At 38.4% G+C, this 24097-nt stretch overlaps 1 protein-coding gene and 1 pseudogene across 1 annotated transcript in view; both read left to right on the top strand.

Annotated features, from left to right (window-relative positions):
- Positions 1 to 21478, top strand: part of pparab (peroxisome proliferator-activated receptor alpha b) — a 34374-nt gene extending 12896 nt beyond the window's left edge. The window contains exons 3-6 of the mRNA XM_028448904.1: positions 4934 to 5072; positions 15086 to 15285; positions 18729 to 19182; positions 21234 to 21478. Coding sequence (XP_028304705.1) covers positions 4934 to 5072; positions 15086 to 15285; positions 18729 to 19182; positions 21234 to 21478 — 1038 coding nt within the window. The remainder of the gene's footprint in view (positions 1 to 4933; positions 5073 to 15085; positions 15286 to 18728; positions 19183 to 21233) is intronic.
- LOC114466301 (uncharacterized) lies at positions 1305 to 1425 on the top strand (annotated as a pseudogene).
- Positions 21479 to 24097: the final 2619 nt, after the last annotated feature.

The raw sequence follows: 24097 nt of genomic DNA on the forward strand, positions 1-24097 counted from the left end.
CAGCACTGATAAAAGACAAAACCATGTCACAAGAAAAATCTGAGACTCTCATAGTCACTCAATAATCTTGAAGTTAATTTTTACCAGACATGTTGAAGAAGGGTCCAAGGTTTCTTTTAAGGGCAACCGAAGAACCCTTATAGCAAAACTATTTCATTGTGATACTTTATCAATACTTTTATGAATGGTTCTTTCTTTTTCAGCTGCTCTATGAACAAAATACACAATCACAATTAAAGCTCAATGCATTTCTTTACTCCTAATCTGCAATTCCACTCAGTTCAAATAAATAAGTCAACAACAATGGCTAGAAATAGTTGTAAAGAACAGTGCAAAGGCTAACCTGGGCATGACTGTGCATGAACAGATAACAGAATGAGATCTAATCTTGAATAAAGAAAAGATCAGTTACATTTTCCAGAAATCTTCTACACTCAGTTTAGACCAATGTAGGAGGATGAGTTATTAATAATGGGTTATATAAATAAGAATATTAATTATGATTATTAATATTACTTCAAATTTTGCAGGGTGCCACTCCTTTTAACAGGAGAAATATGTCTAAGTTTTTAGACTAAACCCATCAATGTGAAATCAGGGAAAAGTGAATTCTAACAGCAACATCTACACCATAATCGCAGCTTTAATGAATCAGAGGAATCAAAGATTATGTTTAACCTTTTATTCAAAATTCAACAATTAACACAGTCAAAATATCAATTGAAATGGGATAATTAAATCACGATAAAATGCACTTCTAGGCTAATAAATGTGAGGATTATATGTAAGAACGTGAAATCACTATTCTAGAAATGTAGTAGGATGTGCCACCGTTGAGTTCTGTTGCCTTTCAACAGGGTATAGCCCCTTCAGCCGATCCAGGCGGTTCTGGCCTTCGCAGCTGGGTTAGAGAATGGCTCGTGGCTTACCACAATGGGTCGCGGGCCGGGCTTCTTTTTCGGCTGTTACGCACGTCACTAGATGCTGGATTCGTCCGAACCAAGCAGCTGTTGATTCCAAAAATCTAATTGTTTCAACTAAAAATAAAATGAAATAAATTAAAAGGTGGGGAAGGGAAACGCGTTGAGCATGAAATGCCAGCGTCCCAAAACTGAAACTTTGGGCGGTTTTCTTCCTTTTAAAAGATTATCTTTGAGACTCGCCTCCCAAGAGGGAAGCTTCGTTGATTGGTTTAAAGTTGTCAGCATCTCAGCTGGCTGTTAGTGGTTGTGTGTGGGGTGTGTCTATATGTGAGACAATGACAAACAGGAGAAATGATTCCTAGATTTACACATAAACCATAATAATGAGTTCAGCATACCAGCCTGTCATTGCCCGATCCCGTTAGATCTCGGAAGCTAAGCAGGTCTGGGCCTGGTTAGTAGTTGGATGGGAGACCACTGAGAATTCCAGGTGCCACAGTGGGGTGGCAGTCACCCAGTGGTATCTGTCATTGTACCCTTGGGCAAGGCACTTCACCTACATTGCCTAGTATGAATGTAGTGTGTGAGTGAGTGTTGGTGGTGGTCGGAGGGGCCGATGGCCCACTATGGCAGCCTCGCTTCCGTCAGTCTGCCCCAGGGCAGCTGTGGCTACAATAGTAGTTTACCACCACTAAGTGTGGAGTGAAAGAATAATGTCTTAATTCTGTAAAGCGACTTTGAGTGTCTATGATAAAGCGCTATATAAAACTGATGCATTATTATTATTATTATTATTATTATATTCAAATGATCTTTTCGACATCATATCTTGAAATATCATGTATTATGAAAGAGTTTGATACCAAACACGACTGGAAAATAGCCTAGCATTACTTTACGAACCATTTAATTAAGTTTACTTGTAATTACTCGTAAACGTAAATGTCAAAAATCATGTTATGCCTTCTTTACTATATGGTTGCAGTAGATACCTTAAACTAACTTTTGTGATGTTTTCTGGTATTTTAAGCACTTGTAAACATGATGAAACATTTAAAATAGCATTCTGTGGGTATTAAATTATCTGAAAAGAGTGGAATAGGACAGACAATATTTGCAATTTCAATTTCTGCAGAAACCATTCCAATAATGTTTTCATTTGTAACTTTTCAAACATAATACACTTTCTTTGTTCTCCTGAGATGACACATCTCAGAGAAGGGGCCTGGAAAGTGTCCTTCTGTGACATCTCACCAGAGGGGGTCAGGGGTCAGTGGGACAGTTCTGTGATCTTACAGCATCCCAAAAGTATCTGTTTGTAAAGGAGGGAGAAGACGGATGTTCTTCCCCGTGTGGAGTCGTAAAAAGAATTCGTACTGAACATTTCAAAGTGTTGGGCCGGTCTTGTCGGCTGCGTTATTGCGTTCAAAAGGCCACATAGTGGGGTTAGCTATGCGCCTCAAAGTTGCTGTGACAGTTATGTTGCAAACAGTTTGTGATAAAGAAACAGGCTCCTTGGTTAATTCCTGTTAGAAAGAGGGCCTTTAGGCTTGATGTGGTTTGGTTCCCTACACCAATATGCATGTTGCCATGTTTTCTTATTAGACAGCTCTTTGTCTTAGTTTTAGACTTCTGATGAAAATTAGACTTCATTTGATTGAATTCAAAATGAAAATATATTATACTATCTCACACTCAGACTGCTTCTTATTGGCTTATTTAACAAAGTTCTGCCATTTCACACCAACTTCCCTGGCTATCAATATCATATTGATGTATTAGCGATGAGTTTGACAATATTAGTCTGATCAAAATTGGGCTTAAATTTTTGTTAGTAATTCCATGCATTATAGTCATAGTTTTTTGTCATCCTGCCTTTATTTGCATGTAGTCTTTATCTACTTTTAGTTGGTCAACAAAATTATTACTTGTTTAAGGTATTTGTTTATTTAATCTGACTCTGGGACATGCACAAGAATTCTGTTGTACCTATTATTATTTTTTTTTTTGGGGGGGGGGGGGGGGGGGGGGGGGGGGGGTTGTTGACATGTGCATATGGTAATAAACTTTATTCTATTCTACAATAAAAAAATAAAAACAGTAATTCGTTTTAAACAAAGTTACATTGTGCCACAAAGTAACAAAGAAATTGTTTCATTTTCTTTCAAATTTTTGAAGCAGTTGCTGAGTGGGACATTAGTTTGTGTAGCAGCTTTTACACCAGTGATAAGCAACTTTCATTGCATTTAGGGGTATAAAAATGTGACATCAACATTAATGTCAGCATTTAGAATAACCACTTTTCGAATACATTTAACACAGGGATTTACCAGGGTTTACTCTGTTTTTGTTGTTTATATATATTTTTGATGATTATTTTGTGTGTTTTGTAGAGTTATGTGTAATGTGTGATTTTGTCTCTTATTTTTGTTATTCTGCACATTTTTGTTGTTTTGCATTTTGTGGTCACTTTTGTTGTTTTGTTTATTTTTCTGTAATTTGGTGTATACTAATAGTCTGTGGATGTGTTTTTGAGTCATTTATTGTATTTAATGTAGGGGTCCCACAGAATTCAGTTGTGGATGACATGTGGCCCCCGGGCCACCAGTTGCCCTTGTTTACTCTAAACCCTACGTTCCCAAAGTGGGGTGCACATACCCCCAGGGGTACGCCCTGCTCTCACATAATTGATTGATTTACACCCTTGAGTGACTGCTGCTCATTTCACGGTGCACAGCGAGCTGTTGAAAATGAAGAAGTGGTTAAAAGACATAAATTGTCGACTCCATGTCCACTGTCACTACCTCAACTAGTCGACCGACAGTTAAGCGTCACCTGACAGCGATAGCGAAACTAAATATTCACAGTGTGCAGTGGACCAAGATGCTAGCAGGGGTACATCACTCGTCTGTGTATAGCCCAGCTAGTATGGCTATGGAGACCGTTGAGGAGTTGGAGGCGGAGCCCCTTCATGCAGCCTCAGACAGAGACGCTATCACTGCAAAAAAACGTAAATATGATGAGAGCTACATTGCTATGGGGTTCATGTATATTTGTACGGGTGGAGTTACTCGGCCAAAGTATATTGTAGTGCAAAAGTTGGGAGATACTAAAACCCTGAAATAATTCGGAGACGGAGTAAATTCTGCCCCGTAATGCTCAGGCTGTAATATCACCAAGTTTATCATTGTACCAGTTGTTAGAGCTACTATCTTTACCAGGGAGCAAATATTTATTCATGGTTATGGTTTTCCACAGTTTAATAGGGCTTTATTCAATGGCGAGTAGTTCCTACTGCATATTTACAAGTTTATAAATATTATTTTATTATTGTGCATAGTTCCTGTTATGAACATATATGTAAGCTACATCTGAATAAGGTAACCATTTAAATAATAATAATTAAAAAATAAATCAATAAGAAAAATACAACTGGTTTACAAAGATTCCTTAGCAGTGGGAAAAAATTTGTTTGCATCACCTCAACCTCACGCTTCCCATTAAAGTTGCATTTTACAGTTTAATGATGATGAATATTTTGCACTACTGTTATATATGAAATCAAAAAAAAAATTCCAAAGATTTTTTTTTTTTAAGAGAGAATTTTAAGAGAGAAATTTAAATAAATCAAAAAGTTACAATTCTGAATAGGTTGTTTTCTTGTGTATTTACAGATTATTATATTTTATTACATATTATTCCTCAACAGGATAGGTAACTTTCAGGGACACATTTTACTGTAGGGCCAGCAATGTTGTATATGACATTACATTGTACAGTATATGACATAACATTATTACTGCTCTGAACTAAATGTGCAGAGATTGTAGTTAAAGCCTTTGTTAGTTTCCTCTTTACATCTCTGCCCCTGGGACAAGCTGATGTGTGGCCAGAGTGAACACAAACAGTATCCCATGAGACTTAGGGTTAGGCACTTTAAGACCTTGTTGTTGTTCAGTTTTGAATGACATTGAGATCCAAAAATCATCCTATTTCCTCCTCTGGTCCAGGGCTTCTTTAGGCGGACTATTCGTCTGAAGCTGGAGTATGACAAGTGTGAGCGCCACTGCAAAATCCAAAAGAAGAATCGCAACAAGTGCCAATACTGCCGCTTTCAGAAGTGCCTGTCTGTGGGAATGTCCCACAATGGTGAGTCCTGTAAAACAAACACACACAGAGAGAGAGAGCCTAGTAAAAATGTACATTACATGTTTAAGCTGCTGGAGATTATAACTTTTTGTCAAATAAAGACATAGTGCAGGCCTGATAGGTCAATGAACCGAAGATCATTTGCTTGAAAAAAGATGAAAAAGGTTAAAATTGCCACTTAAAGTGTAACTAAACCCCTGCTTTCTGCTGACCTACCACTAGGGGGGAAATTCCCAAAATGCCTTGATTATGGGCTTTACTCCTGACTCAGTTAGACACGCCCACTCAGACAGCTGGTCAACGCTGGCAGTAACAGACCGCTGCCTGCTCAACTACTACAGCATATATAATACACAGCTCACAAGCATAAACACACAGCCCCATAAACGATATATTACTCACAAACAGTCCCTGCTCCACTATGAGCCTCAGAACACCACGGCCTCACACATACATAGACACATAAACCCTGCTCCCTCCTCTCAGCTTTTATAGGAGGGGCGGGGCCAACAGTGAAAGTTGATGACTCAGGGCAATCCAAAAAATCTGTTTCAGCCAATAGCAAAACCTTAGAGGCCAGAAACTTTGACATTTTACAACTAAATACGCAAAATTAAAATACTTTTACTAAAATGTTAAAAGTTGGACAAGGATTAATAAACAGCACTACTTAATACCCAAATACTTACAGTATGTATTCAGCAGAAAAAAGTGAGGTGAAAATTAAATTAAAATAAATTAAATTAAATTACAAATAAATTAAAATAAATTAAAATAAATTAAATTAAATTAAATGAATTAAATTAAAACCAGATCAAGCTGATGATTTAATCATTCAGTATATTAAGGTGTTATAATCTCAATAGTTACATTAGTCTAATGGGGCCAGCTTTGTCTGTGAACACGTGAAATATAATTAAAAAATATTGCATTTCACAAGTTTGGACAGATGAATAGTGACATTAATATTGTGCTAACATGTGACGTGTAGTTTTTATCCTTCCATACAAGTGTTAAATCTGACCATAAACAAATCGATGGCTCTCTGTCTATTCCTTATATGGAGTGGTTAGCATTAGCTCTTAGCCCAGTCTGTGTGTCGGTGAGTTAGCTTAGCATAGTTAGCTTTAGTTGAGTTTCCAGTTCATAATCGTTGCTACGGGTTCATCTCTGTCCCCGTGTTTGTGGAACTTTGGGTGAACATGACAGAGGAACTTGGATTGGTTCACTTTGTTGGATGGTTGTCTGGTTTTAACCAAGTAGTGGTCCATGATGTATCGCAGCTCAGCAGCTTCAGGTAGCCGTGACAAGCACCGCCATCTGTGGGTGTGAGACCTGGGGGCGGAAGGCGTGGGGCACAACGCGGAGGCTTCGCTGCAGAGTTCCCGTAAACAGCGTTTCGCTCCAGAGAATAATAAGTTGACAACAAACAGGGAGCGTTTTGGCCTGTGGAACAAGGATTTTATGGGCATTCTTGGCTAAATTGACGGACAAATGGCCCGTGGCCCTCGCTAATTTCCGACATGGGAATTTATTGTTTATATCATGGGATGACATATTCTTACCAGTGAGAATATTTTTGACGATAAATCATAAACGATAAAATATTGCACATTCCTAGTGCACAACTAAGTTTATAAAGCATGTGTGGATAGGAAGCCCAAAACAAAGATGGCCAACACCAGTGTGCCAGTTTGTGTGCCTCACTCTTTGGAATTTAACGGTACTTCTCCAACGGTGTTGATTTACTTCACCATCACTTGGATCAGCAGAGACATATTTCGTGCATGCAAACGGAGATCGTTTGAAAACTTTGCCGTGTGAATGCGAAACTTTGTGGAAACAAAAACGTAAAAACGACCAAAATGTCATAAACAGGGCCTAAATGTTATAATAGTGTGACTGACATCCCTTATTCCCTGAAACTTCACACCTGTTGTTATTCTGTTAATGTTGAGAAAGTAGCTCTTTTTATATATACATATACAGTATATAGGTAAAAAAAATAAAGCACAACAACTTGTTTAGTGAATGAAAAGGTAAGTTTTGTAGCCAGAATAAAAGTCACCACTATACCAACAATACTCATTAAGAAGACATACAATGCATAAACGATGTGTTTCAAAAACTAATTCCTGACTTCCACCTGGGTTATGCCAACCAGTGAACATACACTAGAGTCAAGCCCTACTTTTTTTTTTTTAAATCAAAACAAGGTTGATCTATTGAAAATTTATATATGATGAGGATCAAATCCTATGGGAGACGATAGCATTGTCAAACCGATTAAATTATCTCCCTGTCTGGTCAGCAACATCACTGCCCAGTCTGTGGTAGTCATGGAACAAAGTGAATTAATCAGTTATTGCCTCTAAAAAAGGATACAACTTAACTGTTGCATGGCAAATATTTAACTTTGTCGTACATGGACACCTAGGACAAAATGTAATGCTGCCTGGATAGATTTGTTAGTGTTGAAGGAGAAACCACACAGGGTGAACATTTGTAACTGATTAGTTCAAATTGGTGTTGCACCTCTTATTTTATAGAGAACGTTCAAGTTGATGCTGAGTTTATCCAGCTGTGAGCCTGGTGCTCACTGTTTACACTGTGTATACACAGCATGACATGGGCCTGGGTCAGTGCCCCGATACATACTTTAATGGTGTGTGTTGCGGGTCTGTTGGTCGATTCTTAAAAAGGTCAATGCAATCAGTGAGTTTACACACTGCACACACACACTGCTGGTAGTGAACTTGGGGACATAGTGTTGTGACCGAGTATCTGTCATGCTGAGGAATTGAGATGACAACCTTCTCATGGATTCTAATGATTACAGGCTTCAAAGTATTTCTGTCATGCACACATCCTGTTGCAGTGCAAGTCTATTGAGTTTCATAAATCCAAATGTAACTGGAGAGCGAGAGAATGGACATCTGAGTGCAGTGGAGCCGTAATCTGCGGTGGTCCAGGGAGGGGCTGCATATTGAGGTAGTTGTATCAAGCAGTGAGTGATTTCAGTGAAGGTATAAGAGGTTTCCTTCATATTAGCTTGCTTTGTTGTCATTTTAGTTGGAAAATCTGTGTTGTGGCTCCAGGTGATGATGTCAGCCTTTTTATCATGTAGCTAAGACCAAGATAATGGTTGGTAAACTTCAGCGCTCTACTCCAGTATGGGTGGTGTTATCAGAAGTGTGGACTTGAGTTACATAACGGATTCAACCCAGACACGACTCACAAATTTGTTGACTGTAGACTCGACTTGACAAAATCATGAAGGACTTGCAACTCGACTTAGACTTGAAAACAAATGACTCGTGACTTAACTCGAACTTGAGCATATTGACTCAGGAAGACTTGACTTCCTACTCTTCCATGACAACATTTTTTATAAAATGTAATTATTATTAATAAGTCTGCTCAAGCTCCTGTGAGATGGCACTCTGCATCTGAAGGCAAACAGGACTTTGATTGACAGGTTCACCTTTAAAAAAAAAACAGATAGCCAATCAGGAAGCAGCTGTAAACATTAAGCTGGGCTGAGACGTGCACACACTAGCAGAGAAAATCATTCCAAGAGCGATATCCTTTGGATTTAGAGATTATACAGTGATTATTAGAAGATTTGGAAAAAATATACCCCGTTCTACTTTCCAGTATGATTATTGTTTGTTTGGTTAACATAAGAACTGTAAAAAATTAAAATCTCAAAATAGGCTGGATTGATTTGTTTATGAAAGCATTTTTTTTTTTTAGATTAAATCACTATTATTTGACCAATATGTTCTCTTTCCAAGTAATTCATTGTTTATCAGTTGAATAAAATTGCTATGTAAAGTGACACTATCTGTGGTACATTATGTTCTCATGACTTATTAAGACTTGTAGAATATAGTTGAGGACTTTTAACTTTAACAGCCTTGACTCGAGACTTGACTTTGGACTTTAGTGACATGACTTGAGACTTGAGAAGCAGTGACTTGTTCCCACCAAAGGTTATTATGGATCTCCAGTTCGTCAACAACTTCAAAGAGTGAGGTGATGTCACAGGCAATACCAGGAAAAAAGTAGAACAAAAATGGTTTTAAGCATCAAGCTTGTCTGGTGAAGAAACACAAGAAATAGCTGTAAGAATGAAGTCCCACAATGCAATGCACAAAACTTTTCTGAAAATGTCAAAAAGAGAATGTTTCCACTGGAGATCAAAGCAAACCTTGGAGTGGCAATTTTAACCTTTTACATTTTCTCCTCGAGCATGTGATCTTCAATTTATTGTTCGATGAGGCCTACACTATGTCTTAATCTGATTTAAAATAAAAAATAATAATTACATCTCCAGCAGTCTTAACCAACATAGCCATACCAATTCACTCTCCTCAGAAGTCATGATGCAATAGCTTCACTTTGTTAACAAAGAATAGTCATTACTAGTGATGGATCAGACAGATCAAACCCCTCTTCTCTCTCCTCGAGTCATACACTTATCCCCCATGCCAGCTTGGAGGAGATAGACTTAATGCTTAGCTTACCATCAATCACGTCCTCCCTTCTTAATTAGAGCTGGCTTCTGCTCAGGCCCCCATCGAGAAGCTTTGTCATCTTCTGATGATCCAAGGACTTTGTGAGCAATAATCTAATAGGCCCTTCCTGCTGACTGTAGGGGGTTTCATCCCTCCTCAGTGTTGCTCCATCTGCAGTAAAGGACTTGTGTAGGGCTCATACTTAAAATCAACATTAAAACTTTTATGGAGAACCTTCCTGGGTGTTTAGGCATGTGTGTGATAGAGTATGTAGTATGTAGTTTGTGTCCATTTAAACTGTCGACTCAAGGTTAGGAAAAGTTCACCTGTAATCTTATTAGTCAAATGGGATCAGGTGGTTTGGAAGATGTCAGTATCCTCTCAAAGAAAAACAACTCCAATGTGTAACTAAAGCGCATCTCGCCAACTGTTATCCAATTTGGGTTGTGAGCTGTTCATTCATGATTTGTGATTCTCCTAAAACTTTGTATTTTTAGCAATAACAGTGAATGTTGAATTGGCTTTTCAATTTGCATCCATTTTTCATATTTGAAGAAAAATTCTGGTTAGATAATAGAAACATAGTTATACTATTTCCAATGTACAGTACATATCTAGTATAAAAACATGTGAGCTCACTGTATACCATGTTCATCATCTCCCTAATATTACTTATGATCAGGGTGCACATGGTGTGGTGTGCATGTGTTCCCAAAACACACAATATGCACCGCACTAAAAGATGCAATACGTGTTTGCGCACCTAAACTTTGGGTAGAGAAAAAAAAAATGATTTAGGGATATATAGTAGTGTAATGATAGATGTAAACAATGGATGTAGGCTCCTGATTGGAAGCTGATTTGTCTTGGTTTTTTATTCATATATGATTATTAATATGTGTGTTTGTGTCTGTAAGTGGAGAGGGGAGGGGCTACAGATGCAAAGCTATTCTGTGCACTGCACACTGACCAAGAGAGAGTGAGGTAGTTAGACAAACACTATGCGGAGGTGAGGGAAATGAGTGAAAGAAATGTGCGTAAAGTGGACAGGTCACGGACAGTTCCATAGCAGAGTGTAGACTGAGCCATCTAAACATTTAATATCACACAGGTTCCACAAACAACCTGCACAGACACATGAGAGCAGTCCATCAGTGACACTAACTGGACCTAGAAATAAAGGAATATTATCTGGACCTTTTAAATTTTTTTTGTTAAATATACATTTAAATTTTCTAAATAACAAATACTTGAAATTTTATTGTTTAAAATATATATATATAAATATATATATATATATATATATATTATTTTTACAGATCATTTGTTAATAAGTAATGTAGGATACAAAACATCTGAGAAGCTTGGGAGCTGAAAGAGCCGTCTTTTTAGGGAGCTGGAATATATAGTTAATATATTATATACTATTTAGTTATAAAGTAGTTGACTCCAGTCTACTGATATGCATCACTTTCATGCAGGCAATAATGTTTGTTGTTCACTTTTGAAATTTAAGATGTAGAGAAATGTCAATCCAATCAAAATGTACTATAGATGATTATCTGCATCACATAAGGCAGGCCAAAGGTTAGAGCTGATATCTTATCATCATCATTAAACTATGTAGATTGTGGTGCATTTTATCTGAACTCAGTCTGCTAAAGCATGGTGAAACAGGAGCCAATGCATGACTAACTCTCAATACCCAAGAACATTAACTGAACTCAACACAGCTGAGATACTGCTGCACAAATAGAAGTTTCTTCAACTCATCCATTGCACAATAACAAAAAAAATGTGTTTACAACCATTCACGACCAAATTGGGGACCCAGAGAAAGGGAAATCAAATTGTTGCCTGCCTACACAATCCAAGTACAGTAAAAATAAAGACTGGTAATCCTTACTACTTGCACTTTGGGGCATGCAGAGTAGGGATGTAAGCCTGAAACCATCTTCCAAAACACAACTCATGCAGTGACTGTATGCTTCTCTCTACCACTGATCATCGAAAAATAGGGGTATCTTTCATTTGGAGACCTTGATGGTAATATTAATTTTATATATTAGTGTAGCATCTGTTGTTGCTTGCAGATGCTATGGAGATCCTAAAACACACACTCACTCATTCACTGTGATCATACAGCAGCTCTTCTACCAGATCTACTTTTGCCTCTCGTTCTCCCTGAAAGTTCAACGGGTGTAATGCAAGGATTTGATCAGCCTGTATTTGTTGTTCCTTTTCTAACCCCTAAAAGGGAAGACACCTTGTTCAGCTATGTTTTTCTGTTTACTCACAGCACTCTGTGTTCCCTGGCTGCAGTCGCACCAAATCTGGCAAGATCGCACATTCTCACATGGTTGTGTGAGAAGTGTGGGCATGTCCCTACACAGTGCATCTGTGTGATGGCATCTTTTTCACCACCATCCAGATAGAATTTTGGGAAAAACCAGCACATCAAGTTCCTTTAGCAGGTTTAACTTTATACTGGAAACCCTCCAAAAGAAACATTCTTCAAGCTAGCTAGGAATCAGCAGGAAAATTTGGACAGAAGCTTTTGTCAATGACCAGGCATTATATAGATAATTTTATTAAGGTATGAGCCACTCATTGGTAGGCCAATGGGAAGCCTGAATTTACTTTTCCCTGCCTAGCATTTAAGGCTTGCTAGTAAAAATACTACTACTGCCGTACTATTGCGAGAGTAGTGTACTAACACACTAGTTAACAAAATTGAGGACATGTACTTCAAATCTGACTACTGGTAGAGCTTAACTATGGTTGATATCACTTGTTTAATTATTTTACAATCCATTGTCTTCTCATACATTTGCAACTTTAGTCCTCCAATGCAAACCGGTCATTGGTTTACTTTGTACTTCTTTACAAAGTGGTTGAACAAAGCCTTAATGTGAAATCTAACTCACTTAAAATATTGAGTGTTTGTTGGTGATGTTTTATAAGTGTAACTTCATGTTAGGAGCAGTGACGTGCCGTGAGCACTAGGGTTGGGTAGGCAGGGCGTTGCAAATCAAGACCACCAATGTCGACACCAATGACAATTTCATGTTTCTGCTGGCAAGTGTTAATCTAACAAAATCAGGATTGTAAAATGCCATTAAAGAAACTTATACAATTATTCAATAGTAGCCTCCATACTCTCCCAACAAGATATATCTCAAGACACGGCAGCACATCTGTGTTGGAAACACAGAATCACTGAGAAAATGACAACAATAACTCCTCGGACGGCGGAGCAGAACAGTCGGTTCAGTGAGGTACATCCACAAAGCCAATCCTTCTTTCCATTCACTGTGGAAAGTACAAACAATTTTCTGACCTTTCCTTAGCTGAAAGTCTGGTAGCTCAGGTGTTGGTCTCATCTTTTAAAAGCTGTTGTTTTTCCTAAAAAGAAAGTTGTGAAAATGTCTTTATCGTCTCTAGCGCTGTCATCCTGCCACTGTTATCCCGCCCACTAGCTAGAGAACGTAGCATAGCATTTAGCATAGCACGGTTACATACAAAGGCAGCGTAGTAATCTTCCTTTTTATGTACAGTGGGGCAAAAAAGTATTTAGTCAGCCACCAATTGTGCAAGTTCTTCCATGTAAAAAGATGAGGTCTGTAATTTTCATCATAGGTTTACCTCAACTATGAGAGACAAAATGAGAAAAAAAAATCCAGAAAATCACATTGTAGGATTTTTAATGAATTTATTTATGGTGGAAAATAAGTATTTGGTCAATAACAAAAGTTTATCTCAATACTTTATAATAATAATGTACCCTTTGTTGGCAATGACAGAGGTCAAACATTTTCTGTAAGTCTTCACAAGGTTTTCACACACTGTTGCTGGTATTTTGGCCCATTCCTTCATGCAGATCTCCTCTAGAGCAGTGATGTTTTGGGGCTGTTGCTGGGCAACAGGGACTTTCAACTCCCTCCAAAGAGACTGGCTAGGCCACTCTAGGACCTTGAGATGCTTCTTACGAAGCCACTCCTTTGTTGCCCGGGCGCTGTGTTTGGGATCATTGTCCTGCTGAAAGACCCAGCCACGTTTCATCTTCTATGTCCTTGCTGATGGAAGGAGGTTTTCACTCAAAATATCATGATGCATGGCCCCATTCATTCTTTCCTTTACACAGATCAGTCATCCTGGTCCCTTTGCAGAGAAACAGCCCCAAAGCATGATGTTACCACCCCTATGCTTTACAGTAGGTATGGTGTTCTTTCTCCTCCAAACACGACGAGTTGAGTTTTTAACCAAAAAGTTCTATTTTGGTTTCATCTGACCATATGATTTTTGCCCAATCCTCTCCTGGATCATCCAAATGCTCTCTAGCAAACTTCAGATTGGCCCGGACATGTACTGGCTTATGCAGGGGGACATGTCTGACACTGCAGGATTTGAGTCCCTGGCAGCGTAGTGTGTTACTGATGGTAGCCTTTGTTACTTTGGTCCCAGCTCTCTGCAGGTCATTCACTAGATCCCCGTGTGGTTCTGGGATTTTTGCTCACCGTTCTTGTGATCATTTTGACCCCACGGGGTGAGATCTTGCGTGGAGTCCCAGATCGAGGGAGATTATCAGTGGTCTTGTACGTCTTCCATTTTCTAATAATTGCTGAAATGATGAACTCATCATCAAGCTCTGCAGAAGCCTGATAAAACGATCCTGGTCATTTCAATCAGGTGTGTTGGAAGAGGGAAGCATCTAAAACATGCTGGATAGTGGCCCTTGAGGACCAAGATTGGGGCCCCCTGCTCTTAAAGAACAAGTTACAGGTCTGTGAGAGCCAGAAATCTTGCTTGTTTGTAGCTGACCAAACACTTATTTTACCGAGGGATTTACTAATTAATTCATTAAAAATCCTACAATGTGAATTTGTGGAAATTTTTTTTCTCATTTTGTCTCTCATAGTTGAGGTATACTTATGATGAAAATGTACTTGCAAAATTGGTGGCTGACTAAATACTTTTTTGCCCCACTGTAAATGGTTTTCATATTGGGGAACTAACTGCGCATGTGCAAACACATCCATACACTGATATGAGGGCCAGAGGCAGAGCAGCAGTGTGGCCTCTCCCAAAGGCACACTGCTGCTCTGCGTTTTCTGGCAGACCGATATGACTGGCGATATGACTGAGGGTGTGACCTTCACCGTAATACAGCGCAGGAGTGTGAGTGACTTGTGCAGCGTCTCTGCTGTACCAGGAGATGATCATTTGGGCTATGAAAAGCACAAAATGCTGACACTTTCAAACTTATAGGTACTGTAGGCTACCAGAAATTGAAAAATAAATTATATTATAATCAAAACAAATAATCAAAATTTATATTTCATTCATTTTAATCCACCCTTGAGTAGACACTGCCTACCCTGACTGCACGTCACTGGTTAGGAGTTAGTATGTTTTAGTAAATGGCTGAGCTGTGAGTCCATGTGTATCTTCAGTTTGATCCAGGGCCACTCCTAACTCCTCGTCTCTCCACAGCCATCCGCTTTGGTCGGATGCCACAGTCGGAAAAACTGAAGCTGAAGGCGGAGATGGTGATGGTGGACAGAGAGGTGGAGGATCCTCAACTTGCAGACCAGAAGACCCTAGCACGGCAAATTTACGAAGCCTACCTCAAAAACTTCAACATGAATAAGTCGAAGGCTCGAACCATCTTAACGGGAAAGACCAGCACCCCTGTACGTTGAGTAGTGGGTTGGTGAGTGAAAGGCAGAGCATGTGTAGACTCATATATTTGTCTTGTTTTTGTTGATTTATTTAGATTTGCAGTTATGCTTCAAAATGATCTGACAAATGACAATGACAAGTCCAGTTTTTTACTTTTTAAGGAAAGAATTGTTGATTTATATTTAGCAAAGTAATAGAGATAGATTTATTCAAAATGAAAGTCCAATCAGCCAAATTATTCATTATTAAAAATTTTCTTTCTTTTTATTTATTGTATTATTATTTTTCTAAACAACTTATTTGATATGGTTGTTATGGGGATAAAATGTTTTTAAGAAGAATTTCTTACAAATTTAAGAAGAGTTTTCAGAAGAATTGACATTTTGAAAGAAATACAAAAATAGGTTATTTAAATTCTAAACAAGTTTATTAACTTAAAAAAAAAAAAAATAAGCATAAATGTAAAAGCTCAAAAAAAGAACTTGCTGTGTGCTACCAACACACAAACAGAAGAAGGAAAAGAGTGTTTGAAAGTGTTTCCCTTGAACTGTGTTCTTTAATCTAAATGAAATGGAGGTCAGGAATGGCCACTGAAGCATGGGGAGATCATGTGTGGAGGTGTAACCTGATTCAGTCACAACAAGCTCAATGAGCAGACACAGACTTCACAAAGACTCAGGAGATCTAAGTATCAGATTAAAAGCCTGTTGTTTGGGCCACTGTCGGCTCTTATTTTCTACATTTTAAGGCTACTGGTTATAACATACAGTATAGCTGTTGCCGTATGATTTCTAACTATTGTAGCTAGTGACAAACTTCTGACAACTTCTTCATAAAGACTGAGTTTGAATAGTGAAATAATAATGCGTGGAATATAGTCTGTAAGCTTGTATGGAAGATCAATTTTTTATTTTCAATATATAAAAAAAATCTAATTTATAAAATAATTGGGACACCTGTATTGGCATTCAACTTGAGACCCGATGGGTTTAGTATGGAGCTGATCCATCGTGTGTCACTCAGGCATCACTCATTTCTCTGGGAATGCTTCCAAGTATCTCTAAACTTAATCGTTTATGTCTTCTCTGACCTCACCCATGTTGGAGCTGGAAGTTCTGATCTTTCTCTCTTCTCTTCCGTTTTCTCCTTCCTTACCACTAACTTTACCTCATGCTGCTTCTGTAAACGTTGGATTTTACATTACATTTACAACCTATTACCTAATTAAATTTGATGAGTTCCAGTAGATAACTATGTTGTATTTGGTCTTATATTAACAACATTGATTTGAATTGAAACTAGCCATTTCCCGCTCAAACGTTTATGATTAATGATTCACATTTCTGTCAAAAAGGCCAAAATCATCTTTAAGACTAAAATAAGTGAGTTAATTTCAACCAATTGGTGGCAAATATTAAGATGAGGGCAAGTTGGTGCGAATGGGTGGGACATGAACATTGGAAGTCAAATGTGTGTGATAAGGTAACTGGTTACTGCTGGTGCCACTTGGCCTCTCAGGCTGTGTTTGAAATGGCATACTTTGTACTATACACTACAAATTGTACTATATATAAATATACTATATATATGATTAGGATGATGACCGATGATGAACCGTTCCCACTGAATTATACTTCCAAGTTTCCCAAGATGCATTTCGAACCCACGACAAAAACCTGAAGCACACTGATGCTAAATATTTGTGTTGATTCTCCACCTTTTAAAGTTCTGAAAACATTTTAAGCGAGAAAGTGACCAAGTAGAATATAAATATGTGGTCGTTTGATCCATAAAACTCATGGAAACACATTTCATGCTGACATTTTGAGATTTTTGGAGACCCTCCATTGTGTTACTGACAAAACTTCTGGTTAACTTAAAAAAAGAACCCTATTTAAAAAAAGGATTTAAAAAAAAACTAATAGAAGACCAGAAGAGATGCTTTTGTTTTGAAAAGGGGATGTTTGACTTTTAGCTTGAAGTCGGTCCCAGGATGATTTTATGTTTCGCTTGCAATGCATCCTGGGGCAGTTAAGAATGACTAGTGTGCCCACTGCACATACTTATAAAAATGTTACGATATAGTATACATCCGTGTATTTCTCGCATAGTAAATAATTTCTTATTATCTAATGTGAACACACTACATACTAATTTTGATGTCATACTTACGGTAGTATGAGTAGTATGTTAGCATGCGATTTACAACACAGCCTCAGCCTGCCCTTCCTCTCTCAGCTAAACACCTAATTCAAATCACCAATCAGGTGAAGAGGGAGGAAGAAGTGTATAAACGGGCATAGAGGACTGGAAGAAAGAGAGGTGCAACATCGACCAGCAGCAGACATGGGCAGAGAGGTTTTCCTGTTCCCTGCTTGACAGTTTGTTATATAATAATAATAATAATAATAATAATAATAATAATAATAATGATAATGGCTTGTATTTATATTGCGCTAGTTTTGATGAGAATCAAAGTACACAGAAACCATTATTCATTTACATCATACCTGTGGTGGTAAGCTACATTGAAGCCACAGCTAAGCTGGGGTATACTGACAGAAACGTGGCCGCCAATTCACACCTCTGATCACCACCAACGTTCATGAACAATTCTTACCCATTCATATATTAGATTGACTATCATTTTGATACAGGCTTAGTGTTTTGTTATTTTTGAAGTTTAGAGGTTGGACGCTGGATGTTGCGGCCCCTAAAATCTTTGACTGACCACTGAGAGGGGGGTTGTATCATAGTCATTTGACTAAATCATCCTTTTAATCATCCCCAGTAATTTGGAATTTAGTCAAACCAAATATAGAAAGAACTGGTGACAAAAATAAGACTAAAACTACATTTCATTTAACTGACTCAAAAATAAGATTAAACTTTGTTTGATTTGAAGCCACTGAGAGCTCCTGTGTGGACATTCAGAATCGGCTCTCAACTTGTCTCTCATGCTTTCTCCTTGTAGCTCAGCCTGGAGTCATGAGTCAGCGTACATACAGTATGAGATGCAGCAGCAGGTGTAGAGTCCGCTGCTGTGGAAACTGTCACCGCCAAAAATATTCCTAACGCTAATACGATTGCTTTAACACATATTCACTTATGGGTTCATTTTCCTTCACAAAGCCTCAATTGCTGCTTTCTTTAACTTCTAAACCTTTGATTTTTGCTTAGATATAGTTTCCTCACATGATCACATAACAGCTGAGTAACTGTCTCTTCCCTGGAGATTTCCCATGTCAACAACAAGGTCTTCTGGCTTTCCCTTCAATTTCCACAAAGTGAACGCACACACTCAGTCAGATGTTCACACAGGGAGTTTAGCTGACATGTCAACTGATGTCAGGCTTATTTGTGTAGAGCAGTATCACAGCATGCTCTTCTGTCTGTGCTACATCATGTTTTTAATCTGGGCTCACAAGAATGTGTCGTCCTCTACTCCACACAGCCTTTTGTCATCCATGACATGGAGACCCTCCAGCTGGCAGAGCAGACACTGGTGGCCAAAATAGTCGGTTCTGCTGGAATGCTCAAGGACAGAGAGGCGGAAGTGCGGATTTTCCACGTCTGCCAGTGCGCGTCTGTGGAAACCGTCACGGAGCTGACGGAGTTTGCCAAGTCTGTCCCCGGCTTCTCTAACCTAGACCTGAATGACCAGGTGACTCTGTTAAAGTATGGAGTACATGAAGCCCTCTTCGCCATGTTGGCCGCCAGTATGAACAAGGACGGAATTCTTGTGGCATACGGATCAGGTTTCATCACACGGGAATTTCTCAAGAGCCTACGGCGACCGTTCAGCGACATGATGGAGCCAAAGTTCCAGTTCGCCATGAGGTTCAATGGGCTGGAACTGGACGACAGCGACCTGGCTCTGTTTGTGGCTGCTATCATCTGCTGCGGCGGTAAGGGGAACTTAGTTTATCCATTTTATAATGGAGGATGGCTGTTATATTAATTGTTTAATTTATTTTTGGGATCTTGCAAAGCAGAATCTAGTTTCCTCAAGTGTGGTATAATAAAGGATTTGGGTTAGAATGTGAGGGTGATTGAGAGAATTAATCAAAACAGAATTTGCATCCTGGAAAGAAAAGTTGTTTAGGGCTCATTCCATATCATTTCAACAAATTTTCAGGACATTCCATGCACTACGGTCTCAAAAAATTCAGAAATGTTTACCAATTGTTTCTTAATTATTCAATAGGCAGACTGTCAATTTTTAGTTTGAGCGGATGAATATGATATGTTACTATTAAAAAAACTAATAGTGAACAAACAAATGATTATAAGATAGATGCAAGCTACAATGACCTCATGTCAAGCATTTTCAATGACCGCGAGTGGTGAAATAACCCAAAGTTGTGGTTCAAAATAAAAAATGAGAGGTTGCATAAAGAAAAATTGTTTTATATCCCAAGAAAGAGTAACCTTTATACTATAAATTAAAACCGAGATCAGATTTTTTTCCTTACATTCCCACATGCAGTTATGGACCAATAAAAATAGTAAAAAAAAAAGTATTTCTTAGGCTTTCAAGAGACTGTCACCCAAGAACCAATGCATATATCTGACTAATCATTAAGGATTTAAACAGTTGATGTACATGTACATGCTGTAGCTCAAATCCAATCAAATTACAGAGAGCTGAGGCATATGCAAAGTTGTTTACTGAAGGCCCAAACATGTTTGAGCCCAAAACCCCATAAAACTTTCTGCGAATTTTGTAGGGCTGCCAACTTTGGTCGTTCAGTCAACTAATTGGTTGATGCCGTCGTGGTTGACCAAGATTTTCATCGGTCGACCAGCAATAGTATCAGTTTCAATACCATTGAAAAAAAAAAATGCTTATACTGTATAAGTGATAAGGATTAGATATCAAATATAATTCATTTAATGCCTAAACATGATTCTATGTCCAGCAACAGCTGTGTGAGTGAGTGCTGACTGCAAAAAAAAAAAAGTGTTGCTCTGTCCTCAGAGCAGAGAGGGAACTAATTAAGACAGGCTTGAAGCACAAGCATCCACTATTGAATCAATCCTTTTTCTGTACAAGAACATATGGATTATCCATATATGATATGATTATGATAATAGATCTACTGCTGTTTCTGGTGCCCTGCGCACCTGTGTTTGACATGGGTTTGTTTCCCCGTGCCTTGATCTGATGTTGACATTAACAGTTATTATTAATAAAAGCAGGCTTACCACTAAAACAAATGTAAATATGTCATTTGTATGAGGAAAAAAGAATAGGTTTTAATTGTTGGTTTCAGGTCGGGCTCTGATATAAATACCTAATATCTGTCAGACCTTTAGGTTTCACTTTTGCTTTGTCGGGATCTGGTCAAAGCTTGAATAAGGTTCATATCACAAAAAGCCAAAACTAAATATTTGTTTCTCTTTTTCTTTCTCCTCGTCCTCCTCTGCACCTGCTCATTCATTCTCCAATTGTTTTTTTTTTTTTTTTGGTCGACTAATCGCTACGTGTGCCATAGTCTTGGTCGACCGACCATTTCCTTGGTTGACTACAGCCCTAGATTTTTGTGGGTCTGGCATGTCCAATGGATAGGATGAATAGCAGATATTGTTATAATCTGAGATAATAGGTGGATCTGTATTACTATACTAAATTTCAGTTGACTGTGATGTAGTTCCTGAGATAATGACAGCTGAAAATGGAAGAAAAATAAGGAAGCACGGAAATCGACACATACCCCCCTCATTAAATAGGCCATATCTCAAAAAGTATTCATCCAATCAAACAAAACGTTCACAATTTTTTGAGCCCATAGTGCATGGGCCATTTGTGAAATGACATGAAATAACCCTAATGTGATTACTTTTCTCTTCTTATCACCAGTTGCAAGAGTCGGATCTGTCCAGAGATATGTTTTTTTGATCCATTGCCACTCCATCATGCCCTTTAACAGTCTCCTATCTGCTTTTTTGCTTTTAGACCGACCAGGTTTGGTCAACGTGGCTTACATTGAAAGGATGCAGGAGAACATTGTTCAGGTCCTGCAGCTCCATCTGCTGGCCAATCATCCTGATGACACGTTCCTTTTTCCCAAACTACTGCAGAAACTGACCGACCTACGGCAGCTGGTGACGGAGCATGCGCAGCTAGTGCAGGAGATCAAAAAGACAGAGGACACCTCCCTGCACCCACTGCTGCAGGAGATTTACAGAGACATGTACTAGGAACTACAGTCTTCTTCTTTCCGTCAGGGACACAAACTGAGGAATCCGCTGAGAAAGCTCAATGCAGTAAGGGAGTTTGGACTTTCATTCCATCTTGGACAAATGTGTGGACCTGCACAGCCAGAAACATCACACTGACATGTGAAGATGCAGCTGATTGAGCCACTTTGTAGGCAAATGTGTATGCAATCTCTGACCAAACCTGGTCCTTGAGAGGAAAAGCTTCACTTTATGATGACCACTCCAGCAGAATGTTTGAATGCAAATGTTTCAGAGGCATTGATTTAGAGAACTTCATAGTAGCAACCAGAGAATGATTCATGAACTGAATCTGATGGCTATTAGCACACCAGCTCTATTGTTTCTATATGGTGACATAATTCTTAAGCTAATATTTTATTGGAACTCTACGTCTTCAAAGCCATATTTTATAAAGATACAGGAAATGTTTAACACCTAACACAGTATTTTCTTTTGGTTTTATCAAACTCAGCAGGAATTCCTATTGCATATAGGGACGTAGCTAAATGGGAAGCAGAGATTTACTTTAAACACACATTGCAATTTTTCTACAGGTCCTTCACTAGACGTGTTGTCCTTTGTATGTGTGCAGATGATCGGCACTCCAACTAGATAAATCACAAAGTTTAAAGCCCACACTGCAAGGTATGACCTCAGATTTTTTGTTTGTTTGTTCTGATCCTCACTTTAAAATCACAGTTACATTAGGTGATAAACAATCCAAACCCAGTTCTCAAGGGCTCCTGTTTTGCACAAAATACCAGAATAAACTATGTGTTACCGTCTAGTTCTGCAGCAAAGAACTTCTAATGAGAAACTTATTTTATTTAAGTTTACTGTTGAAAAAAGTCTAAAATATGCAAGATAGCAGCTCTACTGGTTTAAATCTGTTGAGAGAGCAATGAAAATGTAAATGTGGATGTAAAGGCATCCAGTTTTTCTCAGTCAGCTGGTATTAGCTCCAGCAACACCCAAACATTGTACAAAGTAGTCTTTCTAGTAACATGATGGGTGAGAAGTGAATTAGCAGTTCAGTTTCCTTAATGCTTTTTGGCCTACTGTGAGCCGTAGCACACCTAATGCACTGAAACCGCCCTGCAGCACACATCAAATCACTTTTATCAAATGTCAACCTTGTTGTGCTGTCTACCGGCAGCAAGTAGTCCTTTATTGCTCTACAAATAAGTAAAAGCATGATGACAAGCCACAGCTTGAAAATGCATCCCATTTTAGTTCCAATCCTGTAAATTGGAGAGTTTGGAACTTGTTGAAAGCCCCGATCATCATACCTGCATGTGAGTGTGTGACTCCTCTTGCATTTTGCTCTGACTCTTACTTTTTAGATTTAATGTAACTTAGAAAATGAGGCCGTGCTCGTCTGAATAGGAAAAACTCATTGAAATGGAGTCTAGACCAAATAGCAGAGTCTCTTTGTGATGTCGCATTGAAATCTGTGTGCAGCGTCAATGACATTTTCAGATGTATAAATGTCTTTAAATGATTAACATTAGTAGCCCTCACTTTAGTGAATACTTAGACATGTGTCAAACTTCATGGTGATGAAATGTTCTCGACTGCATATTGTTGTATCATATTTCTCTTCTAAACTACATCAAATGATTGTTTATTAGAAAAGCCGCTAATGAGTTCGTTGTACATAGATTTAAGGAGGAAGAAGGTGAGTTTAATCTAAATATCCACAGATCTGAATCCCACAGGGGACATTTCTTTAATATAATGTTTTCAGTGAAAAGTGCAGACTGATGGAGCTGCACTGCTCTGCTCTATATGAATACAAGGAAAACATATGGTATGTTTATCACATGCAGGGGGAAGTTTCAGCCTTGCACTGATCTCACATGGTTGTCATTTTTTTACTCTCTACTCAGGTTGCACATTTAGTATGCGAATAAAGTAATATATGCACAAAGATTCCTTATGATTATAAAGCTGTTCATAGCTGCCTCTTCAATCGAACAAACATGCATTTATATGGGGACACTGCATCCGAGTCTGTTTAGAATGAAGTAGATGACACTTCACATTTGTCGTCATGTTATTACAGTTACTACAGTGCAGTATATTTTTTCATTTCTCATTTTTTTTCTTTTGGACGTGTTTATTTACAAGAGATTAGTACTCCTCAAGCATCATACTAACTCTGTGACCTTTCAGCTTCTTCATGATGGTTGAATGTCATAGTTACTTGGAGGACTCGCTGGGGGATGATCCATAAAAGATGTGTGCCTTAGAACCCGGAAATGCCATAAAACACCAGAGATTCACAAACACTCAGATTTGATGTCTGTTATTTTAGGGTAATCCCATGCTACACAGCACCACTGACAGATTTTATTTCCAAGACGTCTCTCAGTAAACTGAATCCAAGTCGAGTGTAAATTGGTGTTGTCGTGCCTCTAGTGGTGTCTGTTTTGTTTTCAAAGAACAAGGGAGCTTTTCTAACTCGTATCAGGGAATCTTAGTCTTCCTTTGTTGAACTAGCTCAGGATACAGAAAATGTCTATCTGTTCCTTTTTTCCACTCTGAGTTAAGATTTATAGCACACAATTAATACTGATCAACTTTGCTGTTTTTCTA

The sequence above is a fragment of the Gouania willdenowi genome, chromosome 6, assembly GCF_900634775.1.
Source record: "Gouania willdenowi chromosome 6, fGouWil2.1, whole genome shotgun sequence".
NCBI lineage: Eukaryota > Metazoa > Chordata > Actinopteri > Blenniiformes > Gobiesocidae > Gouania > Gouania willdenowi.